This window comes from Antechinus flavipes, chromosome 2 (assembly GCF_016432865.1).
Source record: "Antechinus flavipes isolate AdamAnt ecotype Samford, QLD, Australia chromosome 2, AdamAnt_v2, whole genome shotgun sequence".
Taxonomy (NCBI): domain Eukaryota; kingdom Metazoa; phylum Chordata; class Mammalia; order Dasyuromorphia; family Dasyuridae; genus Antechinus; species Antechinus flavipes.
The window spans coordinates 475318602-475340542 of record NC_067399.1 but is presented as its reverse complement, the minus strand read 5'-3'; the positions used below and the strand labels follow the sequence as shown (position 1 = coordinate 475340542).

The window sequence follows — 21941 nt, the reverse complement described above, 5'->3', positions numbered from 1 at the left end:
GTAAACAGAACAAGGAGAATATTGTACACAGTAACAGCAAGATTATGTGATCAACTGTGAGAGACTTAGCTTTTCTTACTAATGAGCAATGTTAGAAAATTTCAATAGATTTGGGATGGAAAACATCATTTGCATCCAGAGGGAGAACCATGGAGACTGAATGAGGATCGAAGCATCTAATTTTATGGTTTTTGTTTGCTTTTTCTTTCTTATGTTTTTCTCCCTTTTGTTCTGATTTTTCTTTCATAATATAGCAAATTCAGAAATATATTTAAAAGGATTGTACATGTATAACCTCTATCAAATTGCTTGCTATTTTGGGGAGAGGGAGAATAAGGAAGAGAGAGAGAGAAATTTGGAACACAAAATCTTACAAAAATGAATGTTGAAAATTATCTTGACATGTATTTGGGAAAATAAAATACTATTGAGGAAAAAAAAAGAAGACATCAATCAGAGAAATTTGCTACAAAGATTTTTTGTCCTATTTGCTTGATTCTCTTCTTATTTTAGCTGAATTGGTCTTGTTTGTGTAGAAACTTTTTAAAAAATTCATGAGATCCATATATTGTATCTAGGATATACTATAACATATTTAACATATATAAGACTGCTAGCCATCTAGGGGAGGGGTTGGAGGGAGGGAAGGGAAAAGTTGGAATAGAAGTGAGTGCAAGGGATAATGTTGTAAAAAAAAAATTATCCAGACATATGTTCTGTCAATAAAAAGTTATTTAAAAAAATAATTAATAAATAAATAAATTTCATGTGATCAAAATGGATCATTTAACCTCTCATCTCTTTTTTAGTTTTTCTTCCACAAATTCTGATTGGACTTTTGCCCCAAGTTGTTATTTCCTTCTGGGGTTGTGGTGTATAGATGTTTTTGAGCGATACTCTTTTGGATTTTTGTCTGAACTTCCCTATTACAAAAATAAGTCTTTATGATGAGATTCTTTTTGTTTGTTTTTTGATTATTCAAGTGTACTTTCTGACTTTGAACTTTATGTTAAGGCCAAGCTTTGTGTATTTCTAGGGAGAATATCTGAACTGAGTTTTTGTTCTCTTAGCTCCTTCTGTGGCTTTCTTAAGGGTAATCGGTATGTGTTATTCCAGCTCAGACTGGGAGATCTGTAAGTGTTCAGAGCTGCAAAAGTTTCGTAATCTGGACAGGGGAGTATTCATTATCCTCCTGATCCAGATTTGGATCCCAGTATCATGCCTGTGGGCTTTCCTGTAGTTGGAACATTGAATGCTCCATTGCTGGACACAACCACTTTCTGCCAGCTGGGAAGCTCTGCGGATTCAGAGAAATAGAGCTACAGACTCCTGTTTGGGCTAGGATTTTTGCTTGCATTATTACCTGTAGGCTTTACACTGGGCTAAAGAGTTGAAGAGAGTTTCCACTGAGCTCTTGGGGGTTAAGCTGTACAAATGTTGCTTGCTTGTGGATTTGTTCCTTGCTTAGAGCATAGATTAGTGCCCTTGGACACTCCTCTTGTCTATACTTGGACCAAGATCCCTCCTCAGTCCTCCTTGGATCTATACCCCAGACCTGGGTAGAATTAAGAAGTGATTGATAAGGAAAATAAAGAAGGAAAAGATTGAAAATAACAAAGATTTGGGGAAGAAGAAAACTTAAAGATTTTGAACATAAACAGATAAACCAATGGGAAAAAAAAACAACAATGACAGAAGATCTAGTAAGTTCAGGCATCTATGAAGAAATACTATAAAATAAAGGAAAATTATTCAATACTTGAAGAGACAAAAGACCCTGTGGAATTTGAGGAAAACATGGAACCACAACACATTGTTCTTGAGTGGTTTAAGAGAGAGATGAAAATTATCAGAGGATAATTTTGCATGATAAAAATAATGAATAGGATGGAAAAACTTGAATCTGCCATGACAAGCCTCAGCAAAGAAACAAATGAAAACATAATAGTTTGGAAATGCAAATACACAGAACTGAATGACAACTTAAAAGAGAAGCAAGAGGCAGCTAGGTGACGCAGTGGGAGAGAGCACCAGCCCAGAAGTTAGGAGGACTTGAGTTCAAATGCGGCCTCAGACACTTAACACTTCCTAGCTGTGTGACCCTGGGCAAGTCACTTAACCCCAATTGCCTCAAATTAAAAATAAAATAAAATAAATAAAAAATAAAAGAGAAGCAAAAAAACATTAAAAGAAATTATGTTCACTATGTAAGCAAAACATACTGAACTTAAGACATGATGCACAGAGACAATCTAAAGATTCTGAGTGACCCAGAAGATCAGTACAAAAAACCTTAACATCATAATGAAGGAAATAATAAAAGAGAATTACCCACAACCTTTATACATAGAAAATAAAATTCTAACTGAAAGAATTCACAAAATGGCTCCAGAGGAAACCTAAAGCTGCAAACGCCAAGAGGCATAGTGGTTAAATTTCATAATTCAATTCAGAAACAAGTTCTACAAACCATATTTGAATGGAAGAGACATTTAAATAACATTCCACACCTACTAGATAAAAGAGGAAGGAATGGAATAATATATTCCTGGAGCTTTCATATACAACCCAGAGAAACCAATCCTAAAAATCTGTAATTAATTATACTGGACCAAAGAGGCTCATTCAAGAATAAAGAAGCGTTTGAAACATTTAGAAAGAACTGAAGAGATTATTTGCCTCTTGAACACTCCAAACAATAGCAAGGACAAGCAACAGGAACTGAATGACAACAGAGACTATTACGAGATTTCTTTCTAAATATACAGCAGGGGACAATGATGAAGAGGCAGGCAGGGACAGAACTTGGTAGCACCCTACTTACAGGTGAATCAAATTTTTTTTTGGAATTACATTAGAGGTAGAGGAGTGGGGAGAGGAATGAGTAATGCACTGAGGTAAAAATCAAAGGCTAACAATGATGCTTGATGACCCTCATGGTCTCAGAAAGAGAAGAGCTTACAGGGGAGTGGGTGAGGAGGAGGGGAAAAAATTGAAAAGGAGAGGAAAAAAAAGGGTCCTTTCTTTGAAGTTGAAGGGTATTCTGTTGATGAGTGTTTCTAAGAACAAAGGGAGATAAAGGGAAATAAGGACTTTACAGTGGAAATAACTTGGGATATTTAGTGCTTGAAAAAATCTACTTGTCCAGGGATGGGAGGAGTTGGATCCCCTGGAGGCAACTGGCATCAAGAGGAGTGGAAGAACAAGAAGCAGGAAGATTTCCAGACAAAAATAGAAAAAAGGGTCAAGAAAAATGGGTATAGATCCATAGAGGGCTACATAATCAGAGACTTGGTGGGCGAGGGACCCTAACATGGGACTATGTGTTCTCTGACCCTTGCAATAATGTTCTTGAAGTGAGACACAATGGAAAAGGGTAATTCATGGGGTGAGCTCTATAAAGTCATAACAGAAATTTCATAAAGGGAAGAGATTAGAATGGATCCTTTGAAAGTTTTGATTACATAAAGAATATTGAGAAAAGAGAGAAGCCAGATAACTCTAAGAGTCATGAATCAGAGAACGAGGCAGAGAAAACAGAAAAAGATGGTGAATAATGAATGGAGTAAAATAATTTTTTGAAAGGGATGCAAAAAATGAAATTTAAAAACTTAAAAAGTAGAACAACCTAAAGAGGAAGAAAGGAAGAAAGAATCTATTTGATTAAGAGATAAAAACAGAGGGAAGAAATGTATAACTAAGCAAAAGCAGGAGTAAATAAAACTCTAAAGGAACTAGTATATCAAATAAGAAAAGGAAATCAGGGAGAGGGGAAGAGAGCCAGTGGGAATTGGTCCACTTTTAAAGGGAACATAATACCCTCCAGAGAAGGGAGAACTTGAAACTAAAAAAACTTCTGTACATACAAGTGAAGTAGTCAAAATGGGAGAAAAAAATCTTTGTATCAAATTTCTCTGAAAATGGTTTAGCATCCAAATATATAAGCAATATATGTGCATGAACATATATATGACCAATAGCCATTCCCCAATTTAAAAAATGGTCAAAGGATATGAACAAACTGTTCTCAGAAGAATTGCTAGGCCAATTCCAATAGACTTGTGAGAGAGAGAAAGGACTCTGGGGAGTGAATGTGGATCACAACAGCATTTTCAACTTTTTGTTGTTGTTGTTTGCTTCCTTGTGTTTTCTTTCTCATCTTTTTTTTCTCTTTTTGATCTGATTTTTCTTGTGCAGCATGACAATGTGGAAATATATTTAGAAGAACTGCACATGTTTAACCTATATTGGGTTGCCTGCAGTCTAGGGGAGGGAGAGAAAAAATTTGGAACACAAAGTTTTGCAGGGGTGAATGTTGAAAACTATCTTTGCATATATTTTTAATAATTGCTTTTTATTTTCAAAATATATGCAAAGAAAATTTTCAACATTCATCCTTGTGATCCAAATTTTTCTCCCCCCTTTCTTCCCACTATCTCCCCTAAACAGCAAGTAATCCAACATAGGTTAAACATGTGTAATTCTTCTAAATGTATTTCCACATTTATCATCTTCGCATGTATTTTGAAAATAAAAAGCTATTTTTTAAAAAAGAAAAACTGCTAAATTTTCAAATGAAGTATTCATATCCTTTGAACCAAAGACTCCTTTACTGGGCTTATACCCTAAGGAAGGAAAACTGCTCACATAGTCCAAAAGATTTTATGGCAGCACTTTTTGTGTTAGCAAATAATTGGAAGCAAAGTAAATGCCCCTCTCTTGGGGAATGGTTAAACAAATTGTGGTACACAAATAAAATAGAATACTATTGTGCTGTAGGAAATGCTCTGAAAAGAAGCTTTTAAAGTTCTACATGAACTGATGCAAAGTGAAGTAAACAGAACTAAAAAATAATACCCAGTAACTACAATAATGTAAATGACACTCCAAATGAGACACACCAAAAAAATCAAAAGCAAATGTAGCAAAATTATAAAGATAAGTGTGACTCAAATAAAGAGTTGTGAGAAGACATCCTCAAGAAAGGAAAGGGACCTGTATGTGCCAAAATGTTTGTGGCAGCCCTGTTTGTAGTGGCTAGAAGCTGGAAAATGAAAGGATGTCCATCAATTGGAGAATGGTTGAGTAAATTGTGGTATATGAACGTTATGGAATATTATTGTTCTGTAAGGAACGACCAGCAGGATGAATACAGAGAGGACTGGCGAGACTTACATGAACTGATGCTGAGTGAAATGAGCAGAACCAGGAGATCATTATATACCTCAACAATGATACTGTTTGAGGATGTATTCTAATGGAAGTGGACCTCTTCGATAAAGAGAGCCCCAATTGATCAAAGATGGACAGAAGCAGCTACACCCAGAGAAAGAACACTGGAAATGAATATAAACTGCTTGCATTTATGTTTTTCCTCCCGGGTTATTTATACCTTCTGAATCCAATTCTCCCTGTGCAACAAGAAAACTGTTTGGTTCTGCACACATATATTGTATCTAGGATATACTGCAACCCATTCAACATGTAAAGGACTCTTGCCATCTCGGGGAAGGGGTGGAGAGAGGGAGGGGTAAAATCGGAACAGAAATGAATGCAAGGGATAATGCTGTAAAAATTACCCTCGCATGCGTTCTATCAATAAAAAATTATTTAAAAAAAAAAAAAAGAGAAGACATCCTCAATTCACCCCTTTTAGACGGTGGAAGGGCCTAAGGTGTTAATATTGCATACATTTTCAGACTTTCTCAATGTATGTCATTTTTGCTGAATTTTTTCCTCTCCAAAAAAACCCATAATTTTTGTCATATGGGATGACTTTCTGGGAAGGGATATATGAAACCCTATCATGATGTAAAAAGCAGAAAACAGTAATAATAAAAACATTTCAATTGAAAGAAATCAGCCTATAAGCTCATGCCTACTCACCCTAATGACCAAAATTGGCAAGATGGAGCTTACTATTCTCTTTCCTTACTTCCATGGTTAGATGTATCACCTGAACAAGACCAATGAAAGTCTGAAATCAGGTATTTTAAATTCAAAATAGAGTAGAACTTTGCAATTGGAAGAGATTTCTTCACTTTACAGGTAAGAATACACAGGCCCAGAGAGAAGAAAAGGACTTGCTGAAAATCACTCAGGTCATGAAATTGTTAGGCCCTGGGTCTCCTGACTCCTAGTCCAGGACTCTTTCTACTACAGAGGCCGTCTCCTGGTGATGCTCTCCCGGGCCATCTTTTTCTGAGTGGGTGAAAGAGGCCATTCTTTGCCTTTTGGGTTCTCACCCAGACTTAATCACTGACTGGGTGCAGCCTCAATCAAATCAAGACCCATTACAGACCTCAGCTTAAAAAGGCCCATATTTCCCACGGCATCCAGGGCCTTCTCCAGTCTCCTGATCTCTGTCTGGCCACTGGACCCAGATGCTTCAGAGGGGAACGTGAGGCCGGTGACTTTGCCCAGCCTCCCTCACTAAATCCAATCCACCTGCATGTCACAATATCACCTCCCTAGTGTCCAAGGACAAACAAGTTTCCCAGGCTATCACCTCTTTTCTTGCTTCTCTTTCCCCCTTCTCAACCTTGACTTAGTTAACTAATATAAAACTGTTCCATAATGTCTAAACCTTTGCCCCACTGTCCCAATAATACTCACGGTTTGCCAAATCGCAACTGTCCCACTATCTATACCCTAATTCCACCAGTTTACATGTGCGGCTGAATTCTACTGGAGGAAGTCACCCAACTGTGATGACTTCATACAAATTTATGTTCTGAAACATAACTGAAATCTCATGGAAATAAAGCAAACCTTTTACTCCTCTCTCTCTCTCTGTCTTTCTCTCTCTCTCTGTGTCTCTATCTCTGTCTCTCTGTGTCTCTCTCTCGCTCTCTCTCTCTCTGTGTCTCTCTCTCTCTGTCTCTGTCTCTCTCTCTCTCTCTCTGTGTCTCTGTCTCTGTCTCTTTCCCTCTCTCTGTTTCTCTGTCTGTGTTTCTGTCTCTGTCTCTGTGTGTGTGTGTGTCTCTCTCTCTCTCTGTCTCTGTCTCTCTCTCTGTCTCTGTCTCTCACCCAGTCCCTACTCTGTCTATTCTCAATCTTTGCTTCTCGCTTCAAGCCTCTCACATCACCATTCAGCAGAGGATTTCATGATTTATGAACAAAAATAATCATTCATCTTGAGCTCCCTCTTCTCAAAAACTTTTTATCATCATTCCTCATTATCTCCTTTATTCTTTCTCTTTCCTATGGCCAATCCCTCTAATTGTCCCATTGATCCTACTCCTTCCTGTATCCTTTAGGGAAAATGACATCAAGTTCCTTTCTTATGTGCATCTCAACTTAATTTTTCACTATTTACTAATTCATTCCCTGTTTCTAAGAACACACTTAAGTCTCCCTCACCCTTAAAAACCCTTATCTGACTATATCATACTTTGCAAGCTAAGATACTACATCATTCCTCCCTTTCGCTGCTAAACTAGAAAAAAGCTATTTATTTTATTATTGCTCCTTTTTCTCATCTCACTTTCAACCTTCTGAAGTTTGGTTTTCAATTTCATAATTCAGGTAAAATTGCTCTGATAAAGATCCCACTGATTTTTTTCCTGCCCCTCCCACCATGATTTTTTAATTGACTAATTTTATAGCCTTTTTTTAGTTCTTATTTTTTCCCTAGCCTCTCTACAGCATTGTAGATCTCTTTCTGCCCTTATAAATTCTCTTTTCTTCTTGTTTTCATGATTTTGCTCTCTTTTAGTTCTCATTTTCCTTTATGACAATCATTTATAGGATACCTCTTAATTTTAGGTGTAGCACAAAGTGCTGTACTGGGCTAATTTCTCTTTTCTCTCTTCTCATTTGATGACTACATCTATTCCTATGGTTTAATATCATCATCTCTATGCAGATAACTTCCATATCTATATATTCTACCCTCATTGCTCTCCACTTTTCCATCACCTGCTACCTATGGACAATTAACATGGTATTGAAGAGGGAATCCCAAAACTGAAAATCCTCAAAAGAGAAAACCTCCTTCGACTCTGCCTCGATGAGGGGACTCCATCCCAAAGCACAAACAGCTTCATCTTTGTTATCTAGGTGGGGCCGGCTCAGTCCTCGAAACCCAATGAATTCAATTTAAATTCTAACCCTGGCTGAAACCAGCCAGGAGCCAACCTGGGACTTCACCCACGAGCCCCCTTCAGCTTGTAGCCAAAACCCCCTATTATAAAAGAGCCAGATTGGAGCCTTCTCTTTGCAGAGGTTCCAAACATGCCAGTTATGCCATGCTTGGCATCCCAAGGAGCCTCTGTCCACTGGAATAATGTTTCCAGTGCCCCTTCTCTTTACTTTCACCTATTTCCTTAGCTAGACTAGACTTTAACCTCACTTCCAATCCCCATAATAAACTCTTTTATCAATCTAGGTTTTCGGGTCTGTAAATTGCTTTACAGGGGACTCTTGCCAGAAGGGAATGCCAGAACTCCCTACTTTTGCACAGCCACTAGACCTCATTTAGACCTTATTTAACTCCCTGACCACCAGTAACCCTAATTTCATTTGGGTACCCCAAATCTAAACCTCATCAGTATGTTATTGCCCAAATAGAATTTACTATCTTTTCCCCAGAACTCACTTCTCTTACCATCTTCTCTATTTCTGTTAAAAACACTGCCAACTCTTCATAACCCAAGTTTGAAAACTTTATTCTCAACAGCTGTTGCTTGTTGCTCATCCTCCCATTCCAGTTAATTGCATGTCTTGGTGATTTTACCTTTACAACATCTCTTTCATTCATTCCATTCTCTCTACTAACATAAACTCTGGTCCTTTACCTCTTGCCTACTGCAATAGCTTCATAATTAGTCTTCCTGTTTTTAATTCTTCCCTTCCCTAATCCATCATTCAGAAGGCTGCCAAAGTGAGTTCCTAATCAATAGGTATAAGTATCACTTTCTTGTTCAGGAAAAAAAAAATTCTTTCTTTTTTAAATTAAAATTTTAAAAACATTTAAACCACATCACAATCTAGCTCATACTCACTTGTCCAAATTTATTATACATTATTGCCCTTAACTAATCTTCAGCTTGTATTCACATATAACATGCTTCCATCTATTTTCATGATGGAAGACATTCCCTCTTCCCCTCAGGCTCCTGGAATCCTTGCTCTTCTCCAAAGCCCAGTTCAAAAGTTGTACAAAAATTTTCCTTATCTCCCCTCTCACTCCAAACTACTAGCTACCTTCTTAAAATTAATTTGTACTTATTTTGTATATTTTTATACAGGGAATGTTGTTACCAAATAATATGTAAGTTTCTTGAGAGCAGGAAATGTTTTAATTTTATTTTTGTACCCCAAATGCCTACCACATAGAATATGCTAATAAATATTGTTGATTTAATGACACACTCAAAGAAAAACTTGTTTCTTTGCATTAAATGATGTGGGATCAAAAAGGTATTATCTGAAGCCTTCTTATAAACACAGGTTTCAATAAAATGATAAGAGGAAATCAGAGAACATGAAATGTAATTAGCTAACTAGCCAACTTTATTTGGCTCAAGCAATTAATATAGTTTCAGCTTAATTTATAATTATTTTTTATTCTTTAGTAAAAATCGGAAAAGATGATAAATTCTACATTTTAACTGCTTATTTAAGGAAAACCTCTAATTGATACTTGACATAATGTCCAAGTTTAAATTAGAGTCAAGCCAAACCCTCAGAGAAAATCTAGTACTAAAATGATTTAAAAGAGAAACAAATCACAAGATTTCAGGTGTCATTTACTTAGTTTTGAGAGTTCATTATTGTGAGTAGTAGTGTTTGCTACTTCTAGGATATATCTAGTACCCAGAAAGTAACTTACCATCCATCATATGCCCAGAGTCCATTATAAAATGCCAGACTGATAGCACCCACAGAGACACGGGAATCTTCAAAGGAATTTTCAAAATTTTTTGTTTTTCCTTAAATAAAAACATAGATACCATCGATATTGAGAAATGAAAATGATATCTTCATTTCCATTTTCTACTTGAAAGAAGTATCTGAACAGTGATTTCAGATTATAAAACAAATACTTTGATAATAAAATGAGATGCTAAAGATTCTTGTGAACTAATATACTGGATTTATTTTTTATATTTTCTCATCTTTACATAAAATGAAAAATTATATCTGAAGAACACATAAAGCACTCCCAGTAAAAAACTCACAACTTATATTTACCATATTAAGACCCAATCGTCTGTCCATTAAGAGAATGTTGTCTTGTCTCAGTTCCTTAGAAATAATTATAATTTTTTCTTTTTTGGCAAGACAAATGGGATTAAGTGACTTGCCCAGAGTCACATAGTTAGAAAGTGCAAGGCTGAATTTGAACTCAAATTTTCCAGATTCCAGAGCCTATGCTCTATCCATTGCTCCATCTAGTAACTCTGAAGTAGTTATGATTCAATAAACAGTGTCTGCTATGTGTAAGGCAGTACTATGAAAAAAGATTAGTAGTGGGCAAAGAACTGTTGTCAAAGTCAGGAGAACCTAAGTTCAAGTCCTATCTCTAATATATACCAACTGGGTGACTGAGCAAATCACAATCTCTAGGGTCCTAAGCAATTATCTAAGACTATAAATCGCTGAACAGTTTAACTGTTCCTCCATTTTTTTCTCCTGAGTTCCTCAAAACTTTATAAGGCATTATGCATAAAGCAATCCGATATAGGTTAAACTTGTACAATCCTTTTAGATGTATTTTCATATTTGTCATGTTATACAAGAATATAAAGAAAAAAAAGCCCTTGATCTCCAAGAGCTTAATTTGTACCATACCTGAGCTTTGCTGATGCTCAGCAATGGAAAAGATAGAAATGAGATTTACCTTGTGCAAGAAGCACAATTCCACTTATAATAATAATGGCGACAATCACCAGCTTGGCTGCTGTGAAAAAATTCTGTACATAGCTCCCCAGCTTCACACTCAAGGCATTCACTGTTGTGATAACCACTGGAAGGAAAGCAGACATAAGAAAGGAATTTTATATTCTAGATTTTTCAAAATCCTTGATTTAATGCCAATATATAGAAAATGCTTTGATCCTAGAAAAATACTTTGATACTTATTCCTAGATAAATGCTATGTAATTACATTAACTATTGGATTTCAAGGGAACTATATACACACATATGTGCACATATGTATATATACGATATCTATACATATATACACATATATTTTTATGTAAAAATAGGTTAGATGACATTTAAACATCTGTAATTTTTTAAACATTTTAAATTTAAAAATTGATTTATATCTGACTTAGACATCAATTCAATGGCCTAGTTAAACAGGAGGAGAGTTCATCATTCATGTTCTCAGATAACATTGCAATGGAGGAAACTTACAGATAGCAGCTGCTGCAAGACACTTGACAACAAGTTCTGGAGGCTTACAATTGCCATAGAAGGGAACAGACACGTATTCAGCAAAGCTGAGGCAAATAATGGCAAATGAAGTGGGTTTGATGACAATTAAGCTGGTCCAAGAAAAGAGGTAGGCTGGAATAGGTCCAAAGGCCTCCATCAAGTAAGGATATTCACCTCCTGATTTGGTGATCATTGTGCCAAGTTCAGCAAAGCACAGAGCACCTGGAGAATAAACACAGAGAATGAAACAAGGATCATATGTCTTAATGGAAAAGACAATAAGTACATATGGCATAAAATATGTATAACTATAAAGCACAAATATATGCAAAGAAGATAAACACAAGGTATTTGGGAAGGAGGGTAATATAATTGGAGAGATCAGGAAAGACTATGGAAAAGATGGTGCTTAACTTCATTTTTAAAAACTTTTCTCAATAGTATTTTACTTTTCCAAATACATGTAAAGATAGTTTTGAACACTCATTTTTTGTAAGACTATGTCTGTCTCCCTTAACTCTCTCCTCCCCAAGACAGCAAACAATCTAATGGAGGTTAAACATGTGCAATCTTTTAAAATATATTTTCATATTTGTCATGTTATATAAGAAAAATCAGACCCCCCCCCCACCAGAAAGAAAAAGCAAACAAACAAAAAAGGGTGAAAATGTTAAACTTAATGTGTTTAAAGCTTCATTTTGAATGAAGTCAGGAGTAAGGAAAGAATGCATTCTAGGCATATAGCCAAGTCCAAAGGGAACAAGATGGTAGATGGGCGTGTTATGTGCGAAGAATACTGAGAAGACCAGTTTGACTGGATCACAGGGTAGGAAATAAGGAATATCCAATGAAACTGAAAAGATAGATTGAGCCCAAGTTTTAAAAGCTAAACACATTGTTTTTATTATTATTAATATATCATAATAGTGATATATTATTAATAAATTATTGATGTAGTAATATTATATGTTATTAACATAACATCATATTAATATTATTTCTTTCTTTCTTTTTTTTTGGTGAAGCATTTGGGGTTAAGTTATTTGCCTAGGGTCACATAGCTAGCCAATGTTAAGTTTCTGAGATTGAATTTAAACTCAAGTCCTCCTGACTTCAGAGTCAGTACTCCATCCTCTGGACCATCTAGCTGCCCCTTTATATCATATTTTCTAGGCAATAAGGAGGCAGAGGTATTGATTGAGTAGAGCAGTGATACAGTCAAATGTATATTTAAGAAAACTCTTTGAAATGAGATCAAAGCCAGTAGAGCCTCTTAGTTGGATAGAGTCACAAATATTAAATTCCTCAGCATCAAAAATTCTTTTGTGATTTATCCCTAAAAAGAGCCCAAATTCTCGTGGTCTATCAGTGACTTCATTAATCTTTGCTAGAGAATTCTGGCTAATTGGGACCAGTCCTAATCTGCTTCTCCTGACCACCTTTCCCTATCCTGGATTTCCCCACTGCTCCCTTCCCACTCGAGCATTACATTGAGTCCCTTCCTGCAATTCCAGTACTACATAGTTCCTGGATTAGGGAAATAGTTATGAGGAAATATCTGAAATACTCTGGCAATTTTGTCCAAAGAGTTGGAATGGGGCCATCAAACCCAATTTATTTAGAAAGTCTTCAAAGGACAAACACCGACAAACACTTCAGTCTTCTCTAGAAATAAATGTCTCCTCTTGATAAATGGGTTCCCTTATTTATAATAACTATGTACACAGGAAAGACCTGAAGACCTGAGTGCAATCTGACATTTACTAGTTCTGAGAAAATGGACAAGTACATTGAACCTCAGTTTCTCTTTTTGTAAAATGGTGAAAATAATATAATACTTATCTCACAAGGTTGTTTTTAAATTGTGGAAAGCATTTGGTAAACCCTAAACCATTAAGTAAGTCATTATTAGAACAGAAAGAAAAATCCATAGAACTAAATGTTAAAGAATTGGAAGAAATGATTAGCATTTTTAAAAGGAAGATATAAAATTCCCTAAAAAGGAAACGATTTTATATAATGTTTATTTACTAATGCAGTATTGATGATCCTTATGGTGATTTTCTCTTGTGTCTAAGTATTTATTAATGAGCTTAAGGCTACCATACATCACAAAAACCCATTCTCTTCTTACAGCATACCCATTCTTAAATCCCTCCTATTTTAGAGTTTGTGTTTAATATTATTGTGTCTTTTGTTGATTTACAAAAGTCCCCATCACCAACTTAGCTAATTTGTAGAGTCCTCAAAGATGATTTGTCAGCAGCAAGAGAGACTACAGAATATAATATGTATATTGTAGAATATATACTCTTTAAATATATATGCATATATACATATATATGCATATATATACATATATATGCATATATATATACACACACTTAAAAATAGCATGCCTTAAGTACCACACAAGTAACAATTCAAATGTTTTGTTGTTTTGTTTTTACCTAATGTAGCAAGAATCCCACAGGCCGACCATATGATCAAACAAGGTCCCACAGCATTGACGTTGCTAAGCACAGATTTGGGTGAAATGAAGATTCCTGAGCCAATTATGGTGCCAATAATGATACAAATTCCACTAATTAGGCCCACCTTGAATTGAGAAGAAGAAAAATAACTGTCAATGTTAGGTTCACTGAAGTGACTTTTGCTAGGAAAAGTTGCATAGAAAGACAACAGAAGTGAAAACCAAGATGAGAACCCAGGAGATGGGATTGTAGGTGTTGTCCACTCACCCTGGCATTTATCCTGCCATCTTCTCCTCACCAGAAATAGCAATTCCCTGGACCAGACCTGCAAAGTCCCTCTCCTAACTTAAGAGGAGCTAGTTAACTCAGCTCTGGGACTCCAACAAGGCAGCGCAGCTCTAAATTACAGGGCAAATAAATCAATCCTTGCCTCAGCTCTCTAGGTCCAACCAGTTCCAAACCACATAGCCATCTACCAGAGCACCAGTTGGTCAAATAAGTATTTAGTAAGCATCTATTTTGTCCCAGGGACCATGTTAAATGCAGAGCCAAGACCTAGCTGGGAAAGGCAACTTGTCATTTGTTCCATCCTCTGATGGCACCTCCCTCCACTTTCACTTTGATTCATTCTCTTCCCCTCTCACTCAAAAAAATAACAATAAAGTTGATTTTACAATTGTGACTGGAAGGGGTATGAAAAATCACTATGAGATAGCTCTAGGAGTCATCTCTTTGACTTCTGTGACCGAAGTTCATTTCCGTGGCCACTAATCCCTAAAAATAGGTCATCTTCCTATAAAGACAAAAAGTTCCTTAAGGGAAGGGATGATCTTACCTTTTTATTTGCACATCACCTATCCCAGTGTTTGGCACAAAGTAGGTGCTTAAAAAATGTTGATTGACAGTTCAGTCAATATCCAAGCAGGAATCACTTCTTTTTTTTAAATAATATTTTATTTTTCCCCCAAATACATGTAAAAACAATTTTTAACATTCATTTAAAAAGTTTTAAGTTCCAAATTTTCTTTTTCCCATCCAACTCCCCTCATCCAAAAGGCAAGCAACTTGATATAGGTTATACATATACAATCATGCAAAACACATTTCCATATTAATCATTTTGTGAAAGAAAAGACAGACCAAAAAAAACCATGAAAAAAAGTGAAAAATGATTTGCTTTGATATACATTCAGACTCCATTGATTCTTTTTCTGAAGTGGGCTGAATTTTTCATCATGAGTCCTTTGGAATTGTCTTATATTGCTGAGAATAACCGTCATTCAATTGATCATTGTACATTCTTGTTATTTCTATATACAATGTTCTCCTGGTTTTTCTCACTTCACTCAGCATCAGTTCATATGAATCTTTTCAAGTTTTTCCTAAACACTCCTGATCTTCATTTCTTACATCACAATGATATTCCATTATAATATTATAATATAAAATAAATCATTTGTTCAGTCATTCCTTAACTGATAGACATCCCTTCAATTTCAGGAATCACTTGTATTACATTCTTGATAAGCAGTCATCTAGCTTCTCACATGACTCTTAGTAAGGAGATACTACTTTTGGAAAATCTGAATTATTACTAATTTTTCCTCTCATCCATTCTTCTTCTCTCAAATACAGCTTTCACATATCAAGTTAAATGCTTCTTTCCAAGTCCATAAAAGGACAAAAGAAGGACAATTTAGTCTGTGCTTTAGTAACACTTTTCATGAAAAGTCAATTTTTCTTAGCAAAAATCACATATCAAGATTTCATGAAAATAAGACTAATAATAATAACTCTCATTTCTATAGCACTTTTATACTGATAATATGTTTTCCTAAAAGCAGTTCTGAGAAACAGACAAAACAAGAATGTTAATACTCATTTTTCAAATAAAAAATTTGAGTTTTAGAGGAAGGAAAGCCTTTCACACAGCTAGTAAATTTCCAAACAGAGATTTGAACCCTCATCTCCTGACTCTATGTATTATATTTTTTCTTATTTGTACTGAGTAGCTTATAAGTGATGGTTTATACAAAGAGGTACTTTAATACTTCAAGAATCGGTCATTTCTTTGGTGAGAGTAGTGTCCCCATTAATGTAGAATGCAACTTCTCCATAACTTAATAACTGGTTTTCAGGACTTCCTGTGGCTTCCACTAAAGTTCTTTTCTGATGCTTCCTGATAAAAATGGAATGACCTAGGCTGTGCCAGTAGATTTTGAGTCTTAATAGATGCTTCCAAGTTGGATTGTTTAAAGGCCAGATTAAGCTCAAAGGAAGTGATCATCTGGGATTAATTTTTAAACCACAGAAATAAAATAAAGTATCTAAGTGAAATAACTGTAACTATTTCTATCTACTTCCCAGTCACAGAACAGAGCAGCAGCATCAGGCTACTTCATCAGGTAAAGACAAAAAAAAAAAAAAAAAAAAAAGAATAATACAGAGTGAGGACAATACTGGAGTCTACATTAGAGGGACATAAACTTAGATTATTGATGATACATCAATCAACAGTTAATTGAAGATTTCACCTGGCTATTTGACATTTATAACAATGACTTGGAGAAAAGTTTCAATTCCATGTTCTTCATATTTGCAGATGATATGAGTCTGGGAAAAATAGATAACATCCTGATTGTCAGAGTCAGGACCAAAACATATCTTAGAACCATTGGATCCAAGATTTAAAGCTAGAAGAGATCCTAGCAATCATTTAGGTTAACTTCCGTCTTACAGATAAAGAAGCTGAAGTTCTGAGAAGTTACAAAGTTCTCGAACAGGCTGGACTAGCATTTGACTGAAACTAATAAATGGAATTTAATAAGGAGAAATATAGTGTCTTGCACTTGGTTTTAAACGAATCAATCAACTTTATAGGCACAGGTCAGGGGATGTTTGGACAGAACTGAATAGAAACTTGTTTGGAAAGGATTTGGAAGTTTGGGTGGAATGCAAATTAATTAAGAGTCAATAATGTGATTTATCAGCCAAGAAAAGCTGATATGGTGTTACATTAAAAGAGATATAGCTGTCCTCTCCCATGATCAGGACATATGTGTAATATTGTCTTCAGTTTTACGCACTACAGTTTAAGGATATGATAAACTGGAGAACAATTGGAGGAGGGCAATCAAGAGGGGCTTTAAAACTATGCCATATGAGAATCACTTGGGGGAAAATGGGCACATTCTACAAAAGAGACTGGAAAAGAGAAGCTGGGGCTTCAGCTCTCCAGTAGTCCTTCCTCTCCTCTGGCAATCCAGGTTACAAATAACTAACTCTATGTGACAACCGGAGCAGAGAAAGAGGTCTTCCTGAAGGACTTAGTCCAAGCTCAATATTGTTTCTCTAGATGATGCTCTAAATTTTCCTGTTGCTAAATCTTTCAAGGACTTTGATTTGCATAAAAGCTGACACTACCAAAAGCAAGTATTAAAAAAAAAAGCCTTAAAATTTTCTGAATAGATGCAGAATTGAGTCTATATGAATTTCCTGCATGAGCACTCCGCTTTAATTTCTAAAAGGTGCAAGGCCATATCTATGGTTCTAAAAGGACATCATTACAATCATAAGCTGATATAAAGGTGAGTCACTTAAATCCTATATCCTTGACACTAAAGAACTCTGAGCCACAAAGATAAATTAGTGGAGAATCTATTACTAACTGGCAATTCTTTAGTTTGTAGGGGAATTCTGTTTGCAATAACGTACTTAATTTGGGTCATATAACCTCCTGACTGCTGAATCTGCATTCTCGAAATGAGGTCTGCAGGCAAGCCTTCTCTCTGAGGGAGAAGGGAGTGGCTGGCACACCCCTTCCAAGGTCTAACCCTGATCTGCAGATGTAGGTGCCAAATTTATGTTCTGGACTCAGGGAGTCCAGGGGAAGATGAGACTGTTGGAAAAGGGCAGCCCAGAACAACGGGGGCTTTGCAGGCAGTTTCCACCTGGGAGCTGCCCTGCGGCCTGTGGATGGAACTGGAGGTATTTGGGTCCACATCTTACAGCGGCCGCCGGTGTCCTACACCAGCCCTGGTTCTTTGTTCAGTCTGTCTTGGGCGTGCTCCGAAACCATCAGCTTAATTGGAGACGTCACACCATCATGAACCTCAGCCCCAGGGTTGAGCCAGAATGGACCTCTCTCCCGGCCTCGGGACATTGGCCAAAGTCTGCTGGGACTTCTGCCTCAGGGAATTCTCAAGGTTGACTCCTCTCTGGCTGCCTCACCTGATCCCTGCTAGAAAGATCTTAAGTTAGCTTGAAAACACAGAACAATCTTGGAAGTCATTAACCTATTGCGAAGGAAGGCTAATAGGAGGTCAATCTGGGAACCAAGCCAGCCCTTCCAAGGAACCCAAAGCTTGTGTTCCAGCCCCCTATTGTGGTAAACAGCTCAGACTGCCCTCAAGTCTCCAGGTAGGTCCAACTGCACTGAATGACCAGAACCCTCCCTGACGTCTCTTCAGTCTTTCATGAAAATGCTCTGCAAGGCTTGTTTATGGGCAAGAACAGTGAGAATGAAATGCTTGCAGACTAATGATAAAAACAAATCTTCTCACTAATGGAAATAATAACACTGAGAAGTATGAATAGCCGAGATAAGGAGATTGAAGTACTCAGTAATCCAGTTTTTTCTGGCTCTAGATTGAAGGCTGTTTTATTTATTATTTATGGCTTTTCTCTCCATCTTTTATAGGTCACTCCCACATGTTTGTTACTCAAGCTAGAAAAATTCAAGTCTTTGGAGGCTAAAATCTGATTGTTACATTTTCAGGAAAGAAGGAATTTTCAGTTTCTGGCTTTATTGCCATTAGCTTCTGAGCCTGACACCGGGCTCTTCTTTGTTCTCTCTCAGATTTCCAGCCTGGATGCAAGGCTATATCACATTTGCCATAATCTCTGACTAGAGAGGCACCAGAAGGGAGACTATTGGTCTCTCTGATTGTTTACTATCAAGGTAATTATTTTGTTAGAGGGTTACATATCTCCCACTGAACTCCAAATAGTTGGATTTTTCTCCTCCAATTGCCATCAAATTGTGGGGTTCAATAAGGTTTCTCAAAAATGGAACTTAGGTTTTACAAATCTAGAATTGGATCATGGTTTTATTGGGATTAAAGGAACTTAGTGATTGTATTCAATTTGATTATTTTACAGAGAAATACACTGATTCTTGGTAAAAGAAAAGTAATTTGCTGGAGGTCACATGAGATAGTGGAGTAGCAGAGGCAGAATTTCAACCTAAGTCCTCTAAAATTTAGAAGTGTCAAACCATGGGTCACAGGAAGCCAGAAAAACTCCAAGGAAATAACTTTAAAATATAAGTACAAGATAGATAATGATAATTTGTACTTTTCTAAATCCAAGCTGCAGGGATCCATCTCTATTTGAGTTTTATTTTCTATTCTATTTCTAGATTATTGCAGTCTTAATATTACCAGTTTTCTAAATCCAATTATATAGGCAAGAAGTTTAGGAGAATGAGATTCATACTAGAATTCCCCAAATAATTTCTTCTATTTTTGTTTCTTTTTTGAGAGTGACAAATAAACAGGGCAAAAGGTCAGTTTAGCCTTGCCTATTGTATATACATTTCTCTTATTTAAAAAACAAACAACCAACCTTCTCTTGTCCCTGTTCCTCCTCTAATAACCATTCATGACCAAAAATCAGAGTTCTATATCCTTTTCTTCCATTTCCTGTTCATTCACTTCACCTTTGACATCATAAATCTGATTTCTATCCTTTTCATTTTGTTGAAAATGTTCTCTATTAAGTCCATGGTCAAATATAGTGGGTTTTTTCTTTCTGAATCCATTTTCTTTGATTATTCTGCTTCATTTGAATCGTTATTTCCTTCTTAAAACTTCCATACAGTCCCATGACTCTTTTACTTCTTGAACCACTCATGCACTGTTGTTTTGGCTAATTTTCCTTTCTCCTTGAAATATTTATGCTTTTTCCTTTGCATAATTCATGTGCAGGCTTCAACTTTCAAACTTATCAGTCAATGCTGCTGACTCTCAATGGGTTTCCAGTTCTTTTCCCTCACTTGCATTTCCACTGTCTATTAAATGTTGCCACCTGGATGCCTTGCTGTTACTTCAAAGTAGTCATTATTTGGAAAATTCACCACAGAAAAATGTTTTAGATGAACCAAGATGTTTGTTGTGGGATTTTGCCTGATTTGTCAATCAAGGACATATTTTCCAAGAAGCATGGAAAACATTATGAAGTAAGTAATGGATAGAAGACCAGACCAGGCTCCAGAAGATGTGGGTTCAAGCCACACCTCTGCCACTTCCTATCTACCTGACGTTGGGTAGGACCTGTGATCTCTTGCAGCCACAGTTTCCTCATTTATAAAAAAAAAAAAAGAATAGATAGGCTTTGTTTACCTCAAAGAGTAATTGTAATAATAGTGTAATAATTTCCCAGAAAATTATGCATGAGAAAGTGTTTTTAAAATTTTAGAAGGAATTATTATTATTATAACAGCTTTGTAATATTGAGAGAAAAATAATGTACTCTGGTCATAAGAGAGGACCAAACCACAGCATTTTTAATTATACATGAAAAAATGAATTAGACATACATTGATAAACATGATTTTGCCTGCAATTCTTTATATACCAACTCCTGTCTATTACAAAGAGGAGGCAACACACTTTTAGAAGGAAGAATCACACTCACCTCTTTTTGTAGGTTTGTACTTTTAGGTTCTTTACTCTGGATTGACTGCTCATCCTTTCTTCTTTTTCTTACACTGTTTTCCTCCATTTTAAACTCTCTATAGGTTTTAGGATGATATAGGGAGAACAGAAATAGAATATTCCTCAAATAGGATTAATAGATAAAGATGTATAGAGCATCAAAATTTTCCCTAGTCTTTTGCTATCAAATCAAAAGTTAGTAATTCTGCTAATACTATTGAGAATTAAACTCCAGAGGATCTGTAGCAAGTTTAGTTATCCTAATTAACTTCAAAATTAAAGGATTTATATGTCTTAGGAAGACCAACTGTCACTGACACGTAATCCTGTTAGTTCTAGTAGTGAAATACAGTCTGTGAAATAGCATAATTATGATCTTCACACAATTTAAAATCATCATTTGCACAAATATTTAGAGACCCATCATTTGTCTGTCAAGCCAGACCTTTCTGCATGACAAGATTTGTTAGGAAATCAACTCAGACTTGCTTCTTTTGTGAGGATTCACAACCTTATTTTACCTTATATATACGTATGGCAAAGCATGCTGTTATTTAGTGCTGATTTACTAAGAAAGCTTTCAACATCACTTTCAAATTTTGTTCTAAGGGAAAAAAAAATAAATACTACATGTGTACAAGTGCCTGGCAGAAATCCCAGCAGAGGTATCATCTATGCTTTTACTTTGCATATAGTGAGTTCTTAGAAAATGCTCATTAAACTGATCCATCATAGAATGAAAGAATGGTTGACAGAGGCCAGCTGAAAGTTAATTCAATAGTATATTACCGTTAAAAGATAAATTCTTCATGTCCCCAAAGAAACCCCCTCTAACACTTTTGACTGAGAAGAATCTTCCATCATTCCATCATGCACTTACCTTTCTTCTCTCTTTGACCTTGCAGATTTGGGAGATGAGTTTTTCCTTCTTTAAGGATTTGGATTCCTTTTACACTAAATCATTTACTTAGGAACACCCATGTCTTATGCTTAGGAGAAGAGGAAGCCGAAGGTACAGAGGTCGTCAAGAGGTAATTATTAAACACATTTTTCTGCAAGGAAGCTGAGAGACACACAAAAAAACAAAGATGTGAAGCTGGGGGCAAGATAGCTTCTCTCCAAAAATGTCTGATTTTGTTTATAAGTACAAACCAAATTTCTATCAATTTCTACAAATGTCAAGCCATATCAGTGAGGAATCATTATAAAGAGTAGAAGTACCTGTTTTTTTCAATATCTAAGAATAAAATGAAGGTAAACATTGCATTCATTACTATATTGTTTTTAAAAAGGCTCTATTTACAGCTTGCCCACGAGGAGTTCTACAAACATTAACTGCAGTTCATATAATTCATTGGTT

The 21941-nt window shown here is 36.0% G+C and overlaps 1 protein-coding gene across 1 annotated transcript in view; it reads right to left on the bottom strand.

Annotated features, from left to right (window-relative positions):
• The window catches only part of SLC7A9 (solute carrier family 7 member 9), a 35597-nt gene extending 13904 nt beyond the window's left edge, over positions 1–21693 (bottom strand). Inside the window, exons 1-6 of the mRNA XM_051979746.1 lie at positions 21462–21693; positions 20562–20658; positions 13842–13989; positions 11371–11613; positions 10847–10972; positions 9836–9935 (exon numbers count right to left, since the gene is read on the bottom strand). Coding sequence (XP_051835706.1) covers positions 9836–9935; positions 10847–10972; positions 11371–11613; positions 13842–13989; positions 20562–20648 — 704 coding nt within the window. The 5' untranslated portion in view covers positions 20649–20658; positions 21462–21693. The remainder of the gene's footprint in view (positions 1–9835; positions 9936–10846; positions 10973–11370; positions 11614–13841; positions 13990–20561; positions 20659–21461) is intronic.
• Positions 21694–21941: the final 248 nt, after the last annotated feature.